The 20,410-nt window shown below is 45.5% G+C and overlaps 1 protein-coding gene across 7 annotated transcripts in view; it reads left to right on the forward strand.

The window, feature by feature from the left end:
• The window catches only part of SLC25A17 (solute carrier family 25 member 17), a 218,145-nt gene that overhangs the window by 71,740 nt on the left and 125,995 nt on the right, over positions 1-20,410 (forward strand). For all 7 annotated transcript variants that reach the window (XR_014960567.1, XR_014960566.1, XM_085601064.1 and 4 more), the window contains exon 4: positions 10,152-10,218. Coding sequence is in view for 5 of the 7 variants with exons in the window: in XM_085601064.1 (XP_085457190.1) it covers positions 10,152-10,218 (67 nt within the window). In the remaining 2 variants the exon portion in view is untranslated. The remainder of the gene's footprint in view (positions 1-10,151; positions 10,219-20,410) is intronic.

Below are 20,410 nucleotides of genomic sequence, written 5' to 3' on the forward strand. Positions count from 1 at the left end.
GGGGCGTTACAGGTAGGGAAAGGTCAGGGACCAATGGGTCCCGTCCCTGGGGTGGGTACACCCCCTACCCTGCCACTCTCCAGTGGGAGGGGGGGCAGGAGCCTAGTCCTGATTGGGTAGGGCTCCCCATCCTCAAGATGGCGAGAGCCCGGAGTTGTGCTTCACCTCGCCTCCCCCACCTTAGGGGTGGGGTTGGCAGAGGCTGGCACACCCCCCTTTCCTCCCTTGGGCTTTCCGCCAGAGTCGGGGTCAGAACCGGTGGGGACCAGTTGCTGAGTACAGCAAGTGGTCTGGGGAGGCTCACAAAGGCGGCATGCATTTGAAGCTTCCACTGCCCATCCTGGGGGAGGAGGCTTGGCACCTCGTCCCAGGATGTGCATTGTTGCAGGCCCACGAGAGCGGATGGCTCTCTCTCCAGGGGCCCAGCAAACTGTCTGCTGGGTGGCAGCCAATGCAGCCTCTCAGTCAGGACACAGGTTGTTGGTTAGTTTCAGAGGGCAACTCTAAGTTGCCCTCTGTCGTGCATTTTACATTAAATCCCACACTGGCATCAGTGCGGGTATAATGTGCTGAGAAGTTTGATATCAAACTTCTCAGTCTTCAGTGTAGCCATTATGGTGCTGTGGAGTTCGTAATGATGACCTCCCAGCACCATATACTCTTAATGGCAGCACTGCACTTACAGTGCCCAGGGACGGACCTGGGTACTGTAGGGGTACAGGGCTCCTGCACCTGTACCCACACCGCTGGCATAGTGCACCCAGGGGTGACTGAGGTATGCCAGGGCAGTGTGTTTGTGGGCATGGCAAACAGGGATGTGTTCAAATAGGGGTTGTAGGGCGCACACCTTTTTCTTCTAGTTTGTTTAAAGATTTCATTTTTATCCATAATTATCCTGGTTTGCGTGCTCGTCGGTAAGGTACCATACCCAAATGGCACCTGTATTAGTAACAACGTGGATAGAAGGGGGCACCATTTTGCCCCAAACCGACCGCACAGCTGAATTGCGCCACTCTAGCAGACAGTTCAAGTTCTTCATCCATTTTTAAACCAATGTTTAACCACCTAAACCATTCTCTGTGTGTTTTTCCTATCATTCTACATTTTCTTTAATCCACACGCGGGATGTTGTGCCATTTTCAAATTTCTGATGTAAAGCTGTGCCCAAACAGGGATGTGTGCCATGTCGACTCTCTGTTTTGTTCTGTACCACGACACTCAGCCTGCAGAGGCAGTGTGTGTGTGTGTCAGGGTACAGGGCCTCTAAGGGTGGCACAATAAGTGCTGCAGCCCTTAGGGGCCTTCTCTGGTCACAGGGCCCTGGGTACCTAGGGTACCATTTACCAGGGGCTGACGTAAGGCCTGAGATGCCAATTGGGTTTTGGTTTCAACACAGTTTTAGGGAAGGAACACAGGCCCTGGGCACCTGATTGGCAGGAGCCCAGGGCACACTCAGTCAAAGTACATCAGCAATTCCGCAAAAAGTGGGGGCATACCATGCAAGAAAGATGGCACTTTCTCACAGTCATCTGCACTCATCTGGAACGTTAGGCAGTGTTGGGAGATTACTTCTGCTAGAAGATGAAAAAGCAGCAGGGACAAGGAAGATTCCTGAGGGGTGGCACATGTTATTGCTTCAGTGGCGGAAGGTGAATTATCTATTTTAATCTGGTGTCTGCATTCCGTTCAGAAGGGTGTAATCCAAGGTAAGGCATACCAAGTGATGCAGGAGCATTACTTCTATTCTTCATTTATTGTATCATACACCGCAGACAGATGTAGGAAGAGGAGCATTTGAGACTGGCCAATATTCCGTGAGGCTAGGAGATCTTCCTTCATATCAGTGAAGATTGTAGAGTAGGTTGTGGGATTCCTCATATTCGCACAGTTGTTTGATGTCAGTTTTCAGGGTTTTGCTAAATATCGATTGGGTGGTGTTACAGACATTGAGGGGTTCAAGTCCAGAGCATTCATCACAAACCCATGGAAAACTCAAGACTCCCAAAATGTCCGCTTCACTAAGGCTGGTGATTTTTCTGAATGAGGGTGAACATTGGTTGAAAGAAGATGAAGGAAAAAGATAGGCAGTCATAAACACTATTTTGAACCTATGCGAGGAGTGTAAGTATGCACAAGAGATGGGAGAAGTTGTCGTAGAGATGGCAGAGATGTGTATATGAAGTAATAAGGCAAATGCAAAAAACAAGGTGAAAACAAACATCTTTGATACAAGTCGGCCAAACCTTTTGTGCAGTGAAATGAATAGAACATTGGAGGGGAAGGCAACATTTGAAAACATTGGAGTAGATTTAGTGATTGGAGGAGAAGGACACATCCTAAGATCTTCGAGGAACTCAGTGAGCACAGCGTCTATAGAAGTGTAGATGGGGGCATAGGTCAATTCTACAAAAGTAGGAGCCTGTTGACAGCCACAAAATGGACATCCTGGTGCCAGTAGCGGATGAATGGATTGATTTTAATTAATTTTATTTAAACTAACTATAACCTAAGGTCAACGTTGCACTTTGCATGTAAAAAAAAGAAGAGACTGAAACAGGTTGTTGGAACTAGAATTTAGAAACAGATCCACTGAAGAGAGCACAGGAGTCTTTGAGACCTAATGTGAATGAGAATAATTTAAACTTCACTTCTTCATGAAGGAGAGGTTGGTAGAAGGTAAACTAACACCTGTAGCAAGGTAGTTTGAGTCTTCCAGGGCTGATGAGGAAAATATGTTGTTTAACATTCTTAAGTTATTTTGCCTTTGGGGTGTTGAGGCGGATGGAGCTTTTGCTCTTTGTACTTCTGGCGCCTCCTGTAAGAGACTGTTTTCATAAGGATAGGAAGTCTGCATGACATGCTAAATAGGCAGTGCAGCAGCTTTTAAATGTGATATGACAATGAAGAGGTAACCAGTGGAGAATACTTAGGTAAGGGGATAAATGATACAATGTCTTCCCCTCAAGAATCTTCCACACTGCAGAATGAAGAAGAGCTTTTAATTGTGCAAGCAGTATGCCAGGAAAGATGCAGAACAATGCACTGCACTTCCACTGTGTGCGTGAGATATCCGCACTGTATTGCTAATACGAATTCTCGAGCAGGCATTAACAGTTTGATCTTGTTTTCCGTAGGTGGCAGGAGCCAGTGTAACAGTATTTGACTTCTGTTGATGTACTGAAAAGTCTGAATCTAAAATGAAGCATCTGGATTTGACTAGTATAGGCAGCAGTGGTCGAAAATCTAAGGGGTGGCAGACAAAAGCAGTACTGTAAGTTGACGGGAAGAAAGAAAAAGGTATTCTCTATTACCTTAAAGAGAAAGAGCGAGACCAGGTGTATGGAGCATAACCCTTTAAGGAGAAAGTTTTTCCTGATTACTTATTATCCTAGGTCCTTCTGCCTTCATTTTGTGAAGACCCTAATGAAGTTTTCTCGTGCTTTCTCACACCTGCAACTCCTGCTTGGAGACCTCAGCATTAATCTGCAAAATACTTACATTTCTGTGCCCACAGAAAACATTGCATTTTCTCAGATACATCTAACCACAGATTATTCACCTTAAAATACTTTTCCATATCCAGCACACCACTAGGTGGCGACACACTCCTCTGTGAAGGTTCCGTACTGTCTGCATATAAGTGTCACGTCTGCATGCTGAAATCATTTACTTTCTTTAATTGCCTTCTGACGCTGATCTGGCATTCCTCTCCCAATTTTGTTAGCCTTCCAACATCTTCTAACAACAAATTCCATTGTAGTAAGTGTAGGAAGGTAGGATCCCTCTGCATGGTTACCCTCACTTTTTGCCTGGTGCTATGCTGGTTTTTGACTAATCTGACTGGGATCCTGCTAATCAGGACCCCAGTCTATCTGCTTTCTCCCAAAATTGCTGTGGTTAGTACTTGGGTACATCCCAGATTGGATACTGGGGAACCCTTATCAGATCCTAGTATATGGTACTAAGGTACCCAGGGCATAGGTACCCCAGAGGCCTCTCATGGGCTCAAGCATGCATTATGCCCCCATGGGAGACCATGAAAAATGGAACTACAAACCTGCCATTGCAGCCTGTGTAAGTTGGTGCTTCCAGCACTTACTTAAGATATAGGTTTCCTATATGTAACGATCACTGCACTTAAAACCTATAAGTCACCCCTATAGTAAAACTTTACAATCCTGAAGGCAGGGTGCTTGGTTCTAAGTGAGAGGGTGCCCCTGCATGAGCAGGACACGGAGTCCATTCTCCCGCGTTATCAGTGAAGCAGCCATATACTATATAGAGGGGCACTGCGTAATTACTCGATGACCATCTCGAAACTGACTGCAACGAATCCTATCATGTTTGGTATCAAACATGTTGGAATCTGATTCCAAGCACTGGAAGAGCCCTCCGTTAGGCTTTCAGTGTTCCTGGTGCCAACCTTCTAGACCCAGACTGCACAAAATGGTTGCCGCCGACCAGAGACACTTTTCTGCCCTCCTGCTGCTAAGCCAAGCCTGAGCAGAGGAAGGTGGAACAATAGGCATCCTGTCACAGGGAGCTCTGACCACCTCCCATACAGGATTTAGTGTATCGGGACCAGGTGGGTGTGCTTTTCAACGCCAGACAGTCTGCATGAGGGGCACACTTGGTGTCCCCGTGCATAGTCCATCTCAAACCAGTTCTGGGAGCCGGTGGCTCCCACTCTGGGGCAAAACTGGACAAAGGACATGGGAGTAACCTCCCCCTGTCCGGATGCTCCCCTGTGAGGGTCCCCTGAATCTTCCCAACCCTTTCCCTAGGGTACTTAAGGGCTTACCTTGGTGTAGGTCCCTAAATTCGTCGTGGGATAAGATTCAGATCAGACACCACTTCTACTTCTACCGTTTGGGCATTCTGGACTTCGTTTGGGCCTGACTTCTGTCTCCTTTTCAGTCTGTGCCTGTGCATCATACAGGAACATTCCAAGGCCTGTGAAGCATCAAAGACACTTGAAGGAATCTCCCTTGGAGTGAAGGGGTCACTGCCCTGCATTCGCAGGCACCGCAACTAGATCGACCGGTCTGCTGATCCTGAGCTCCCCCGGACTCAAAAGGCTCAGCAACACAGGTGGTGGTTTTCCAGCTCCCAAGGCCTGCCCTGCCCTCTCACCAAGTTTGAGTCCCTCGTAGGGGTTGCAATAACCAAACCCCTGTGCACCGCGTCAACTTGCAGTTGCAAAGGCTTGTTGACTTCTTTCCAAGGAGATCTTCGTGCTCCAAGTAGCCCCAACCTCGAGTATCTCCAGTGACCATAATCTTCAGCCACACCGCACCGCGTGCATCGTGGCCTGCATCTTTTGGTCAGCTGCTTGAGGTCCTCTCGCGACTACAGTGCCTCTGGCCTGTGGGTCCATTTGAAGGTCACACTTGTTTCTTTTGGGCTTCCCTGATGGCTCGGGGCCTACCCTGACTCCCCTCCTTTTGCAGAGTCCCCATGACTTTGCTGGTCCCAACGGTGCTCCTTCTTTGATGCCTGCGTTGGTTGCATTTGCCAAGGCTTTTTGGTGCTCCTGCCGGGCACTGAACCCTCAGCACTCGACATCCTTCGTGGGACAGCTCGTGCACTGCTCCTGGTCCTCCTCAGCGTCGCCTGGTCCTCACAGCTGCAGAGTCAAGGTCATCGTCATCCAACCTGCAACACCCGACATCGGATGGCATTCGTCTTCCAAGTCTCCTTGTCACTCCTGAGTGACCTAGATTCTGTCTCCTTTGCTTGCAGATACCTCTCCTCGAGAATCCATCCTCTGATTCCACCGGACACTTCCTCCTTCTTCCACAGCTGCACTTTCCTGACGTCCTCCATTGGGTTCGAACGCGGTTTCCGACACCACTTTACACATATGAGCCCGGCTTCCCTGGTGTAGGTAACGTGGGTACTAGGGTATCCATTAGTGGGGTTGCCCTCCAGGGGGGGGGGGGGGGTTCTTCAGGGTCCACTAGGAAGAGTCCTTGATTTTTAAAAATCCAACCACGACTTGCACATAGACTTGTACGGAGCACGCAGTCGTGTTCCCACACTGCACACGCTCTCCGCGGGGTCCCTATCTACTTACCTTAGGTGGTTCTGTAGATCCCCAGCATTTCTACGTCCTCTCTCAGTCTTAGTATATGGTTTGTTCCCCCCTGGGGTCCACTGTGTATTTCATGCTATTTACTGTGTATTTGTTTGCTAAAGTATTCTGTGGGTTGTGTTTATCTCCGTGTAGGAGACATTTGAACTTACTAGAGAATATTAAATAATAAATACATATTTTTATAAATACTTGGTGTGGTTCTTTTCACTTAACCTATCCAATAAGATTGTGTTCTAGTAAAACAAGCTGCTTTACACTCCTTCTGGACTAAGCCTGAAGGCGGCTCTCCACAGCTACCACTTAGAGAACTTTCTAAGGTTGTCTAAGACCTCTTAAATCACCATAAGGGTTGTCTGGACTGGGGCAGGGGGCCCACTTGCATAAGTGGACATCATATACCAGACCAGCTTCTCACAGTAAAGATGGATGTCTCCCCCCAAAATTACAGGTGTCAAACCATGCTGCAACTGTCAAAAACAGATGTTGGTCATAGACCTAAAAGGAGTGTGTCTCTGGTGTCTGGCTCGTGCCACGACTTGAATTTGTGATATCTGTACCATCATACTCCTGAAGGCAATTTGAGGCTGGTAGGGGTGAAGCTGCATGCTGCCATACACAAGAAGTTATCCCAACCTTCGTGTAAGTCCCACTCCAAGCCACGTGTAGACGCTGTTCCCCTCCTGTGGAAGGTTCCTGCAAGTGTTCGACATCCTGCTCAAAGTCTTCCTGTAAGTATAAATCAAAGTTCAAGCGCAAACATGAAAAAACGAAGCAGGACTCGACCTCCTCCTCCACTCAGAACCTAAAGAGAAGGTGTGAGAGCATCATGATGTGAGTTATTAACCTTTGTATCTCTCCGTAGCAGGTTCCACAGCTGATCCCAGTGTGCTCAGAGTTTCCCGGACAATCGGTGATCCTGCAGCAGATTAAAGACTTTAAGGAGGCCATGCTGAACATTTTTAGTGCACTTCCTTTTCCCTCTGCTGTGCCTTCGGGCCCCAAGGAACCGCAGTGCGTCTCAATCACGTTGCCACCCGCGGATCCATCCTCTATGCTGGTTTTATCCCTGGGAGCCTACTTCGAGGCCTGTTCTGACACCGGTACAGGCTTCTACTCCAGCTTGAAGATTTGCTCTAGTCCTTTCCACATCGATACTATTACTGAAGAGGATTCAGTCCTGACACCACGGACGGATACCGAACCAACTTAGATCTGAGCTTTGACCGATGTCAAGCTAGAAGATTAGAAAATTGCAGCCGGTCCTCATGCGCCATGGCTGTGATACTGTGCCTCTACTAGGATGTTCATGTAGCAGAGGCTCCATTATCTTTTTAGCTCCAATTCAGAACAGAAGGCAGGTGATGATGGTGGTGATGAAGATGGCTTTATCCCCATCCATAGGGAATCCAAGAGGATTGAGGCCTTTGGGAAGTGCATGTTTTCCTTTTCCAATTTGGCATTGTGGTCGGTTACCACTGTTTGTTAACTGGGTTACTATACTCATGCCCTGCGGGACATAGCCTGTTACATCTTGCTGGCTGTACCAGAAGACTCAGGGCCGCTTTGGCTCAGTCAATTCATGATAGACAAGACCTCGCCAAATATGTTATGTGCCCTGTTCTAGAAACTACCGATTGCCTTGGGTGGGCAGGTGCACCAGTATTGTACTTCTTCAGCACACGAGAATGCGCTCCACAGAATATTCCCATGATCTACATGCCTCCCTCATGGGTATGACTTTGATGGGTCACTCCTTTTGGGTGAGAAGGTAGACTCTGTGTTGTAACACTTTAAGGAAAGTAGAACTGCGGCTCACTCCATGGGTCTGTTGACCCCTGCCAAGTCGTTTCACACCAATCCAAAAAGTTCAGAGGATATTCTAGTGGGCTGGAATGTAGATGAAGACAGCATTCCCAACCAGTACAGCAGTCACCCCAGTCTTTTTGAGGCTGTGCATGTGTGTGTGTATGGTACTTGGCGTGTGGGTCAGCAGGGGCATCAGTCCTCCCATTCCTCTTCTCCTGCTGCAGCAGCCACACAACTACTTTAGTTTACCCTTAGTAGCCCATGCCCATCAAGTGGGGGCAGTATCTATCATTTCCTCCCAGGGTGGGGATCCATCACGTCTGACAGATGGCTCTGACAAATTATTCTGACGGATGATTCTTACACATTATTCTGACGAGGACTCTCACAAATTGTTCTGAAAGATGGCTCTTACAAATTGTTCGATTTGGCTATGGCCTGCCTCCTCTCTTTAACTTGCAAAATATTTCCCCCAGCATCAGGACGTATTTAAGAAGTACACATATCCATTCTGTTGCAAGAGGTGCAACTGTTACTCTTCAAAGGTGCAATTGATAAGGTAGTGGGCTCAGAAAGAGGAGAGCAGTGTTGCTCTCACTACTTCCTTGTACTGAAGTAGAAGATGGTTCTCCGTCCTTTTTTGGACCTTTGGCCTCTAAATGCCTTCCTGTGGAATTACAAAATGCCCATGGTGATATTGTCTGCCCTGGACCCGGGTAACTGGATGGTGTCCTTGGACCTTCAGGATGAGTATTTTCATATTCCTTTCCTGCATTCCCAGAGTGCAACCCTTCGGCCTCAACTAGCGCTCTCAGGTGCAGTAGTTGCTGCCCACCTTTGGGGATCAGAAAAACTAATATTTCCTCTACCTCGAAGGCTGACTGTTGATGCGTGCTTGCCACATTCAGTTGTAGACCACCTCCAAATGACGATGAACATCCTGACATCATTGGGAGATCACTATCAAGGAGCTGAAGTCACACCTGACATCTTAGCAGAAGTTTCTATTTATTGGAGTTGTCCAGGATGCAGTGCAGTTGAAGGCCTTCCTTGTGGCGTAACGGGCCTTGAATACTCTACAATGTTTCCAGCTACACACTGGCCAAGAAGCTGGTCTCGCAAGGAATTTCATTGCGACTAAGGCCACTACCGCTACCACATTGGCTCAAAGTGTGTCAAATGGGCATCCAAGCATATGTTCATGAAGTGCTTTGAAAGCCATGTCTGATGGGTATATCATTTTGCTTGCTTGGTCCTGCAGGATTTTTTGGTCTGAGTCCATGCCACAGACCTTTCACCCTGGGAGGTACTTCTTTGGTATCTATTCTAACTCCAGATTTCTCACCTTTTAAGTATCCATCCGAAGAACAAGTTACTTACCTTCAGTAGCACTCTTTCTGGTATATATTCTATCTTACTGTAGACTCCAAAGTGCTCGCTCGCCCACCTCCCTGTTCTGTGTAGTGGCCTCTTAAAATATAAAACTTTTGCAACTTATAATTCAACACATTGGTATAAACAATTTTTCACGCCCCGCGTCTGAGTACATGGAATGGGTAGAGCAAGAAACTGACCTCGCCACACAGGGGTGGTGCTTATATGTGGCTATGCTCTGTCATTTCTGGGGTGGTATGGAGCCAGAGCGAAGCTGCATGGCACTACCTAGCGGTGGAGCACTGCTAAGAAAACTCTCCAAGTCCAATCTTGCTCCTGGGCAGTATTCTATAGTGGGGAATCTGTAGTTAGGTAGAGTATATATCAGATCGAATGTTATGGAAAGTAAGTAACTTGTTCAATTTGTTTGAAATCATTTTACTTTCACGCAGCTAGAGCAAGTTACCTGGAGAAGGAAGGGCAAACTAGTTTGTACTGGTGATTATCCCTTTCATTCTCCTGCCCTGTCCCAGTGTATTGCAGTTCTGTAGCCATGCCACCATTTGTATACTTGATATATGCTTGGATTTGTTGTTGTTGCAGTATAGGTATGTTACAAAAATATAGTATTTTAGGTCATCATATAAGGGTCACACATGAAGATAGTGTAGGTTTGTGTTCAGTTACAGTACATCAGTAATCTCAGTAAAGGATAAGCAATTGTGGACACATTAAAAGTTGACAGCTTCTATGTAGTTGGAGTGGGTGGATGTCATAAAGTTAACAGGCTCTTAACTGTTGGTTTGGGACCTATGGATGGAGTACAGGGTCTCAGCATATCTCATGTCGGCTTTTTGTTGTCTTTTAATTGCAGTGGATGAGAAGCGGAAATCTAAGTCCACACCGGCTGTACTGATGGAGATCATGAAGGAAGAAGGCATGTAAGTTGAGGCGTTATGGGGTTATTGAGCATGTATGAGAGTAACCAATATTGAAACAGGGCAGGCATTTTTGGCCTGTGTGAGTGAAGCATTTTTTAAACAAATAACAGAATATACAGGACTTGTACCTCATCATTGCAATAAAGTAGGACAAATGTTTAATGATTCCTAGCGTTACCACTCATCTGACAATTACTGTGCACGCACAGGGTGGACAACAGCCTAACAATGTGGAAATGCTTTCACTGGTGCTCACAGGGAAAACCTTGGGTGCAGTATATTGGTTCCTCCACATAGGAGTGCCTCTCCATGCACCTCAGCCATACCTCCCTCATTGGTGCCACCACTGATCCCCAGTATTTAGTGATATCCCTCTTAGCCAAAGGAACCCTGCTGACCACAATTTTCATATCACCCTACGCCACCACCCCTAATTTATCCATGATTATTTTGACCTCTAATGGGCTGGCTCTTGATTCTAGTCGACAGATGTTCAGGACATCTCTCACTGTAGGTATTTATGGAATTGTGACCTATCAAGCTCGTATTCCTCTGCTGTGGTAAAAGGTATCATGTGATTCCCTTCTCACACGTCTCCTAAATTTGAGAATCTATTATGGTCCTGTGCTTTTAATTCTATTAGCTTAGTTGTATTCCATTAGTGTTGTAACTCCTTCCAAAATGGAGTTTCCTCTGTGAGTTTGCCATCCCACCAGATCTAGCGAAAGGCCTTGCTTTGACATGCTAGCACCACTCTAATTATGTGGGAGGTCTTCGGTGTTTGGGACTCTGAGACCAGTCTCAAGAGCTCTGCACTGTGTGCTGGATACTTCTACCGCAGGTTTCTCAATTTTAGTATATTCCCATACTGCCAGATTGCATCTAGAGACTATTTCAGCAATGCTCCCCGTCTGCCGGTAGGTAGTACCATATGGCTTTGTAAAAAACAAGTAAGCGATGGGGTCTGAGGGAGTACACAACCAACCTGGACAAGTCCCCCTACTAATAATGTATAAACGCATGAGTCCAGGGGTATGAAAAAACTAGACAACACAACAGACAAACAATGCAGTGGGGCATACAGAACCTGATTGATAATTAAACTATAGCCTAGTCCAAAAGTCCTCATTAAGAGGACGTAATCCCATCACCCACCGTAGTGGCATGCTTCATCATGTGGGATCTCCTCTTAACCAAACCTAGTTTGGCTAAGGAGCTACTACTCCCAGGCTAAATCTAAGGGAGGAGCTCGCAGATGTTTTAAACTACGCTGATGGAAAAAGGTCTCCTAAAGATCGATGAAGGTAGCCTAGGTTAGGTGAGGCCCTATAGTGCAGTGTGAACCTAAGTGATATAAAATTGACTACAGGAAAAGAAGATACTTTAATAAGAAATTTCCTGTGCCAATGTTAAAAGCAGAGTAGTAGCGCGGTCTGACCAAATTGACGAACGCGCTTACAATGAACCAAGAAAAGGTCTACATGTTTCAGCCAAACAAGATCAATAAATTATGATCAAGGCTTTCTTCGGGACCAAACAACAAAACTACTGCAACTGCGAACTAGTGCATAAAGCACTCACGTGAACTAGTGTCTAACTATGGTCAAATGGAACGATACGACCAACCTTGTACCACAGGATCAATTCCAAAGTTTAGAATCCTACCGGTCAGGAAGGTAAGTACCTGTATCAATTTGAAAGAGAACAAAACAAACATAAAACAATGTAGTGATAACTAGGCAATGTGGTTCATACAAGTCTATAGCCCACACATAGCTGGCCAATTGGACCGCTAAATATAAATCTTACCCGTAATTGCATCGGGACAAGCCTGCCGCTCCTGGTAGCAACACGGGGCGTGAGGCAACGCTCTGTGAAAGAGGGAATAAAAACATGGTATAGTATAGTGGGGGAAGTAAGTAAAAAGATGCACCCAACAGCGAGGCTAATCACCCTCTCTACTACTTAAAGTTCAGCCCTTCAACTGAGGAGAGAAGCAGTGTGAAAGAGTCAAACGCACTGAGTAGATAAGCACTCGTGCCAGCAAAAAAGTTCCAAAATGTCAAGAACTCGTATCTTTCATAAGTACAACGTGAGGGATTGGCAATAGTCTGGTGCGTGAAACTACAATCCTGTTGTTCACACAAAACCTCCTCGACTATCAGCACAACTATAACCTCGGACGATGATTTACAAGGTACTCCCCTCAGAGTTAAATGGGAGGAGCCCGCCACAGTACAAAGTGGAGCAACCTGAGCAACCCCCAAAGCTACCGGTACATATTAAAACGACCGTCTGTAAAACAACCCTCAAGATGTCATGATGGGAGACTTATAACATCCAAACTACCGGTACAAACAGCGGGTGATCACATGAAAGCCAAAAGGTGTCTAATGGTCGAAAAACATTGGGACAGAGTTCCTTACCTCTCCGTCGCTACTCCGAGCTTCCTTCCTGGATGCTTCTGGCGGCGATACTATACCATGTTTTTATTCCCTCTTTCACAGAGCGTTGCCTCACGCCCTGAGTTGCTACCAGGAGCGGCAGGCTTGTCCCGATGTAATTACGGGTAAGATTTATATTTAGCGGTCCAATTGGCCAGCTATGTGTGGGCTATAGACTTGTATGAACCACATTGCCTAGTTATCACTAAATTGTTTTATGTTTGTTTTGTTCTCTTTCAAATTGATACAGGTACTTACCTTCCTGACCGGTAGAATTCTAAACTTTGGAATTGATCCTGTGGTACAAGGTTGGTCGTATCGTTCCATTTGACCATAGTTAGACACTAGTTCACGTGAGTGCTTTATGCACTAGTTCGCAGTTGCAGTAGTTTTGTTGTTTGGTCCTGAAGAAAGCCTTGATCATAATTTATTGATCTTGTTTGGCTGAAACATGTAGACCTTTTCTTGGTTCATTGTAAGCGCGTTCGTCAATTTGGTCAGACCGCGCTACTACTCTGCTTTTAACATTGGCACAGGAAATTTCTTATTAAAGTATCTTCTTTTCCTGTAGTCAATTTTATATCACTTAGGTTCACACTGCACTATAGGGCCTCACCTAACCTAGGCTACCTTCATCGATCTTTAGGAGATCTTTTTCCATCAGCGTAGATTAAAACATCCGCGAGCTCCTCCCTTAGATTTAGCCTGGGAGTAGTAGCTCCTTAGCCAAACTAGGTTTGGTTAAGAGGAGATCCCACATGATGAAGCATGCCACTACAGTGGGTGATGGGATTACGTCCTCTTTATGAGGACTTTTGGACTAGGCTATAGTTTAATTATCAATCAGGTTCTGTATGCTCCACTGCTTTGTTTGTCTGTTGTGTTGTCTAGTTTTTTCATACCCCTGGACTCATGCGTTTATACAGTACCATATGGCTCCCTGGTTACCTAATTCTGCCCTGGAAATGGCAAAGATGCATGGAAGTGCCACCCCTGCTGCTGACTTGTGTTGCTTTCTTTCTACTCTTTTCGACGCAGATCAGAAGCTCCACTCCAGACTTGAAACAGATTTATGATGTCTTCAATATGATCACGGACAGTGTGCTAGGGAGGAGGCCTCCCACAAAATAACAGGATTCAAGCCTTGCCGTAACTGCAGCGAACAGATGTTGGTCACAGACAGGAGGTGTTGCTTTGGTGTTTGGTTGCTGGTGACAACATGAAGTTGTGCGATCAGTGCGCCCTGAGGCCCCAAAGGTAATCTGGGAGCAGGAGGCAAAGCTTTACATTGCCAAAAATTAGAAGAAGTTGAATTTGAAACGGAGGACCCACTCCAAGTTACAGGACCGATCTTGGTTGTAGTCACAAGGTCAGTACTGCCCGAAGTCCCATTCCTATTTGAAGCCTTCCAGGATGTTGAAAACATGCAATAAGCACAAGAAAGCCAAGCATGACTCTTCCCCATTTCCATCAATCAAAGTCTGATGAGAAGACTCAAGAGTGTCACTTAAATGGTCTGGTGTCTTTTGACTCCCAAGACAGTCCCGCATGCATTTGGTCCAGACGTGCCATGAATTTCACAGGCACTCATTGATACTGAAGCAAATATCAGTCTTCAAATAGGCCATGATGTACATTTTCCAGTTGCTAATGGCTCCCTCAAGTGTGTCTTTGAAGCCGTAGGGTCCACAGTTGAAATTTCACTCGTAGGCTCTCCCTTAGTGCTTTCTGCCTCCTCGGGCCCCATTCCCCAACCATACTGAAGCAGGTCTAGACTTCCATGTCAGCCTCATGGTCCACATCAGTCTCTTCCTTGCCGATACTGGGGCCCTTTTTGTCCCCGGTCGCTGATCTCAAACCATCGCCAGCCTGTGTCAGACGTATGCCACACAATGAGGGCCATACCTAATGTCCCTCATGACACTGATGAAGAAGAGTAGGTGGAAACTCTGCTCCTTCATTCTACTAATGTACTTAGTCTTGCAAAATTCCAGTGGGCTAGATACCTCACTATGGACAGAACTGGACTCCCCACCTGGTCCACCATCAGAAGTGCCTCTCTCATTGTTGTAGATGAAGAGCATCAGAAGCGCTAGATTTGTAATTTCCTAATAACCAACCCTTGAAAGACTTGCAGTGCAGACATCCACAAGTAACTTCATTCCAAATGCTTTTCTTCCAAGAAATGTATTTGCAATACAGGCCAAAGTCAGATAACTCCTTGGCTGCTATGCCTTTTCCACTAGAATGCAGATCTCTTTTTTGGCTATTTGGAGTAGTTTGGGATTAGATCTCCATAACTTTTTTGCATATAAGGATCCTAAAGGTACCCAGAATTTTTGTGGCTTCTTCGGAAGGGGACTGAGAAAATAGCCAAACTAGAGCTAAATTTTGGGGGTTTTTTGGCGGGGGATAGGAAAAAAGTGATTTTCAAATGTGTTTGATTATGTTTCTTACAAATGTCACAAACGAAAGATATTCTGTGCTAAAGTCACAATTGTTCTAGATTTCAGAAATATGCAGAGCTGAATCAAAATTATTTTTTCCCACAGTTTTATCTTTTTTTTCAAAGAGGTATCACATTTTTCCTAATGCTTGTGCTTTCTACCTACTTCCTGGGTTAAGGTGGAACCCGGTGTGAAACCTATGAGTAATCCCAGTAAGCTATAGACTTCTGAAAAGTAGACCCAATTCTGAATTCAGCAAGGGGTCATTTGTGTAGATCCCTCAAGGTTTTCTAACAGAAACAAACTGCTAACATTAAAAATGTATTGAAAATGAGTAGGAAAAAAACAGCCGTTTGGTACAACGTTTTATTCTATAGCTCCTAGTCACGATGGAAGTACAAAAGCAATATGCTGTTTGGTCCTTTAGACCCTTATAATCATGGGGATATATAGGGTTTGTGGGTTCTCCAGGAACCAGAGGTATCCAGAGCCACCAATTCAGCTGAACCTTACAATGGCTTTTCATTGTGTACCGACTATATAGCAATTCATATAGTAAAAGTTAAAGTTTGGAAAACAACTATTAAGGACACTTATATATTTCTGAAATGTACACCAGATACTGGGCCTGATGTATCAAACAGTTTTACCCATTCTGCGTCTATGGGTAAATGTGTTCTTACATGCGGCTCACTGAGTTTAGGAGCAGAGGTCATTTGAACATCTATGAATTTGTGGGTACCCATACTAGTATGTGATTCAGAGGGCATTTTTTTTTTTAAATGTCTTACTTGCACACTGGTTTGCATTTGGATGGCACAACTGCAGAGAAATCTAATATAGCCTTATAGCTTGCTGCCGAGGGCTATACTGGTTGTTGAAGGCCTAGCGAAGTAGAGGGCCTTTAACGACGGCAATAGCCAGAGGCTAGAATGTCTTTATATTTCTCCCTTTTAAATTTAGAACAAACATTTGAATATTGGAGCAGAAGGCTTACTTGCTATTCTAAGCCCCAAGCATTTCATTGTCTTCAGTGGAGCTCCTAACATTTCAATGCTGTAATTGTTAATGATACATCTTCTACTATTTTGTGCCTCCCCCCCCCCCCCCAAGTGTACCAATGAAAATGGTCACTTGTGTGGGTAGTTCTAGTGCTCGCAACAGCAAAGGCCCCAAACGCAACATGGTCACCTAACATTTTTCAACTGAAAACTGCCCTTTTTTTGCATTGTGGCTTGCTTTGGATTTTGGACCCTAGCTCAGCTGCCACCTAGGGAAACCTAGCAAACCTGCACATTTTGGAAAACTTGAGACCCAGTTAATCCATGATAGGATGACTTTTCTGGCTCTCAACAGGTTTTCGTACTCGGAATCCCTCGCAAACTTCAAACTTTGACTAAAAAAAACACACATTTTTCTCACATTTCTGTGATAAAAAGTTCTGGAATCTAGAAAGAGCCACAAATTTCCTACTTTCCTACCACCTAGCGTTCCCCCAAGTCTCGCGATAAAAATGGTACCTCACTTATGTGGCTTGGCCTAGTGCCTTTGACAGGGACTCCCTCTGACATTAGTTTTATTCGTTCCTTTCACGGGCACTAGGCCCAGCCACTCCAGTGGGGCAGCATGTTTATCAGGACAAGTAGGGGAAGCCTGGCTGGCAAGAATTTTGGGCATTCCTTTGATTCCGGAAGTTTACATCACAGAAATGCAAGGAAAATGTAAGATTTTGGGCAACTTTTGAGGTTTGCCAGGACATTGTGGGTAGGAGAACTTTGTGAGATCCACGCAAGGCACACCACCCTGGACTCCCCTTGGTCTCTTAGTTTTCAGAAATGCCTGGGTTTGGTAGGTTTCCCTGGATGACCGGTGGGCCCATAAATCGCAGCTACCCCTTTTGTTGATGTTACTGCATTGTGTCTTGGCCCCCTTCCTTTCGCAGACGCGAAGTGGGGGACCATTTATATTGGGAGACATTTGGGAATGCTGGGTGTTAGGAAATGTGCGGCCCCTGCCAGTTTCAGTACTTTGACACCCTGAAATGTGAAGAAAATCTGTGTTTTTTATTTGATGTTTGCAAGGGCTTCTCATTAAGAAAACTTTGTGGGATCCATACGAGATACAGTAGCTTGGAGTCCCCTGGTGTCTAGTTTACAGAAATATCTGGGTTTGGTAGGTTTTCTTTGGAGCCAATGTACACCCTGACAGTGAAAGACAGAAAATATAAATATTACTGCACAACCATCTGCTACTCAAGTATACACATACATATACACACAAAATGGTTGTATTTTTCACATGGGTGAGTGAAAAGTTCAAGCTTTTTACATTTTATTAACAAAATATTTAAGGAAAATGAAAACATAGCAATCCCTGTTACAAAAATCATTTTCAAATTTAGTAATGCTCAACCAGTGTAAACCACAACAAGTCACCAACCACTTTATAGGAAGTTCACACACCTTTCATGCGTCACGCACCCAAAACCATTCATACCGCTAGCTGCAGGCCCAACAAATGACAAAATCCAAGGGGGGAGGGAGGGAGAGAGAGGGAGAGAGAGGGAGAGAGAGGGAGAGAGAGGGAGAGAGAGAGGGAGGGAGGGAGGGAGAGGGAGGGAGGGAGGGAGGGAGGGAGAGAGAGGGAGGGAGGGAGAGAGAGGGAGTGAGAGGGAGAGAGAGGGAGAGAGAGGGAGAGAGAGGGAGAGAGAGGGAGAGAGAGGGAGGGAGAGAGAGGGAGAGGGAGGGAGGGAGAGGGAGAGGGAGAGGGAGATCAAAACACACACTACCATCCAAACACCTCTTCACACACATACTGCCAGCTAGACGCCAGTCCAAACACAATGCCAGCCAAACTCCAGTGCACACGCACCATCAGTCAAATGCCACTCAGATATCACAATGAAGCTCCTCACCACTTTCATTTCTAAAACGCTCCCACAATGAATTGATTTCCCACTTAAAGCACAGACTGGGAAAAAAAAAACATCCAAGTAAAAACAGCATTTTTTTTCTTCTTTCAAATAGAAAGAACCAACGTATTAAGGTGAAAATACTAACTATGACAGTATGCACAACAGGGCGTAATTAAGCACATCAAACTGCTACCAACCAGACATTTAAACCAAAAATCTATAGCATACAAACCACAGTCAGCCCATTTCACTCTGATGGTTGCTTCCAGTACTTGAGTTGCATGTGGTACAATTTAAAACATGGGCACCCATAAGCCTGGATTAAAAGGACACTCAGGGCAACCATACGCTTCTCCTTTCTTTGGACACAGGCTGTACATCTCCAACAAGGAAACTCATTTTTGGGTGCTGAAGGAATGTATTCAGTCAAGAGGCGGTCTCTCAATCTAGCCACATCCTCCACCATTCTGATTCTGGAAATATTTGCCTGCTTGACTACAACAAGGCTGACTATTACAGACTGCTGAAATTGTACACCACTCATCTTGAAGTCTGTAGAACAATGTTTGTAAACAACATAAGAATTAACCCCTTCGATGCGAGTGACGGAGCGGTTCCGTCATGCGCGTCGGTTGCGCTGTGTGCATGACGGAACCGCTCCGTCACAGCCCCGCCCGTGCACGGAACCTTCAGCACGGCGCGGTAATCCGCGCCGCGCTGAAGGGGTTAAAGGATGACAAAACACATGAAAAGCCAACTTCTTGCACGAAATATGACTTTCAAGTAGCATTGTAAAGCTCAAACCTTTGATCCGCTCCATCTACACTTCCCATGTGCTTTTTGTAGTCTAAATTGCACACCAGTGTGCACACTTTTCCTACCTGACCCCAAACCGTCATGGGTGAAGTGTTTTCATTTTGAATAGTTGTGAGCATGTACACATCTCTTCTGTTTGAAAATTTCAAAGCAAGAAGTTTATTACTACGCAAGGCATTGCTCTGTTCACTTTTAAGTTTTGTTACACACAAACGGTTCAAGCGTATTGTGCCATATGCCACCGTGCCCACTTTGACCAATTCCTTAAAAATTTGGCGCACCCATATAGAAATTGTTCACGTATAAATTGTGACCTTATTAACAAGCATTGGCATAGCCAATAGGTGTCGCTTTTGGGACCTTATAAGAATTTAGTTATGCAGCACAATATCCTTGGTGCAACAACATCAACTGTTGCATGGCTAAACACTTAAAAGGTCCCAAAGGCGAGAGCTATTGGCTATGCCAATGCTTGTTGAAAGTTGACAGCTGCGTATAGAAATCATAAGGTACAAGTCCATGTCCAAGAGATCATGAGTAGCTACACATCTGACTCATCATATATAGCGCTGAGAGGAAATGTGAGCGCCCAGGCAGAGGAGGAGCTTTGAGGATGCTGCATTGCCTGTTTATGCCTTCGGTACTGAAGTATGCCCTCTTTCAAAGCCAGGCGATAGCAAATTGGCATTTTGGAAATGTACTCAGACCCTCGGGTACCCATGAACTTGAACTATGAGATTTGTAGGTTTAAGCTGCAAGGTAGGGAAACATTTCAGAGAAAAGAATTTAACAAATTCGGGTATACAAATAATTAGAGATCCTAAATCATTTTCCTTAAATTAGATGTAATATCTATGCCAACCTTAAATGGTATCATCATTATGTTACTCAAAAACATTTTCATCAAGTAATCAGCTCTGCCAATGTCCATGTGTCATGAGCAGCTCCAGTCCAGGTTTTCAGTTTTTTTGGCATGGTAGGTCGTGTAATCTTGTTTCTAGCATTCTAAAACCAGGACAATAACTCCAAGAACGCAAAGAGAAAACCTGGCCTGGAACAGCTAGCATCCATAGACTTTGGAAACTATGAGTTGTTAGTGACACAAAGCCTGTTTTAATGGTATTATACTTTTTGCAAAAGTTAACAAACATCAGACACGTTTACTTAAATGAATGAGATGGTTTATATCTTTTATATAGATTTTTTTTTTGCCCTGGTCGATATGCTACATTGTTCAATATCCTTTAAAATCGGCATAATGGGGGGGAGGAGCCTAGCGCGCAACCAAGATGGCCGCGTAGGTGCGAGGCTCCCGAGGACCTCCGCAACCTCCTACGTTTATCCTGTCTTCATCCTGAATCGGTTGAGGGGACTGTGTCGGTGAGCCTGAGCCGAGGTGGTACCCGTTTTCCGTTTTCGAATTGGACCCCGGGTGCCGGAGTGAGCACCGACTGAAGTTTGCGGCCTACTTCTCTCCTGACCACGGACTCGAGTTTGGGGGCGACCCTGTGGCGAAGTGAACAACAACGGCGGGCTGGGCCTGGCGAGTCGCGTACCCCACACTTTCACTT

The sequence above is a fragment of the Triturus cristatus genome, chromosome 4_2 (genome assembly GCF_964204655.1).
Source record: "Triturus cristatus chromosome 4_2, aTriCri1.1, whole genome shotgun sequence".
NCBI lineage: Eukaryota > Metazoa > Chordata > Amphibia > Caudata > Salamandridae > Triturus > Triturus cristatus.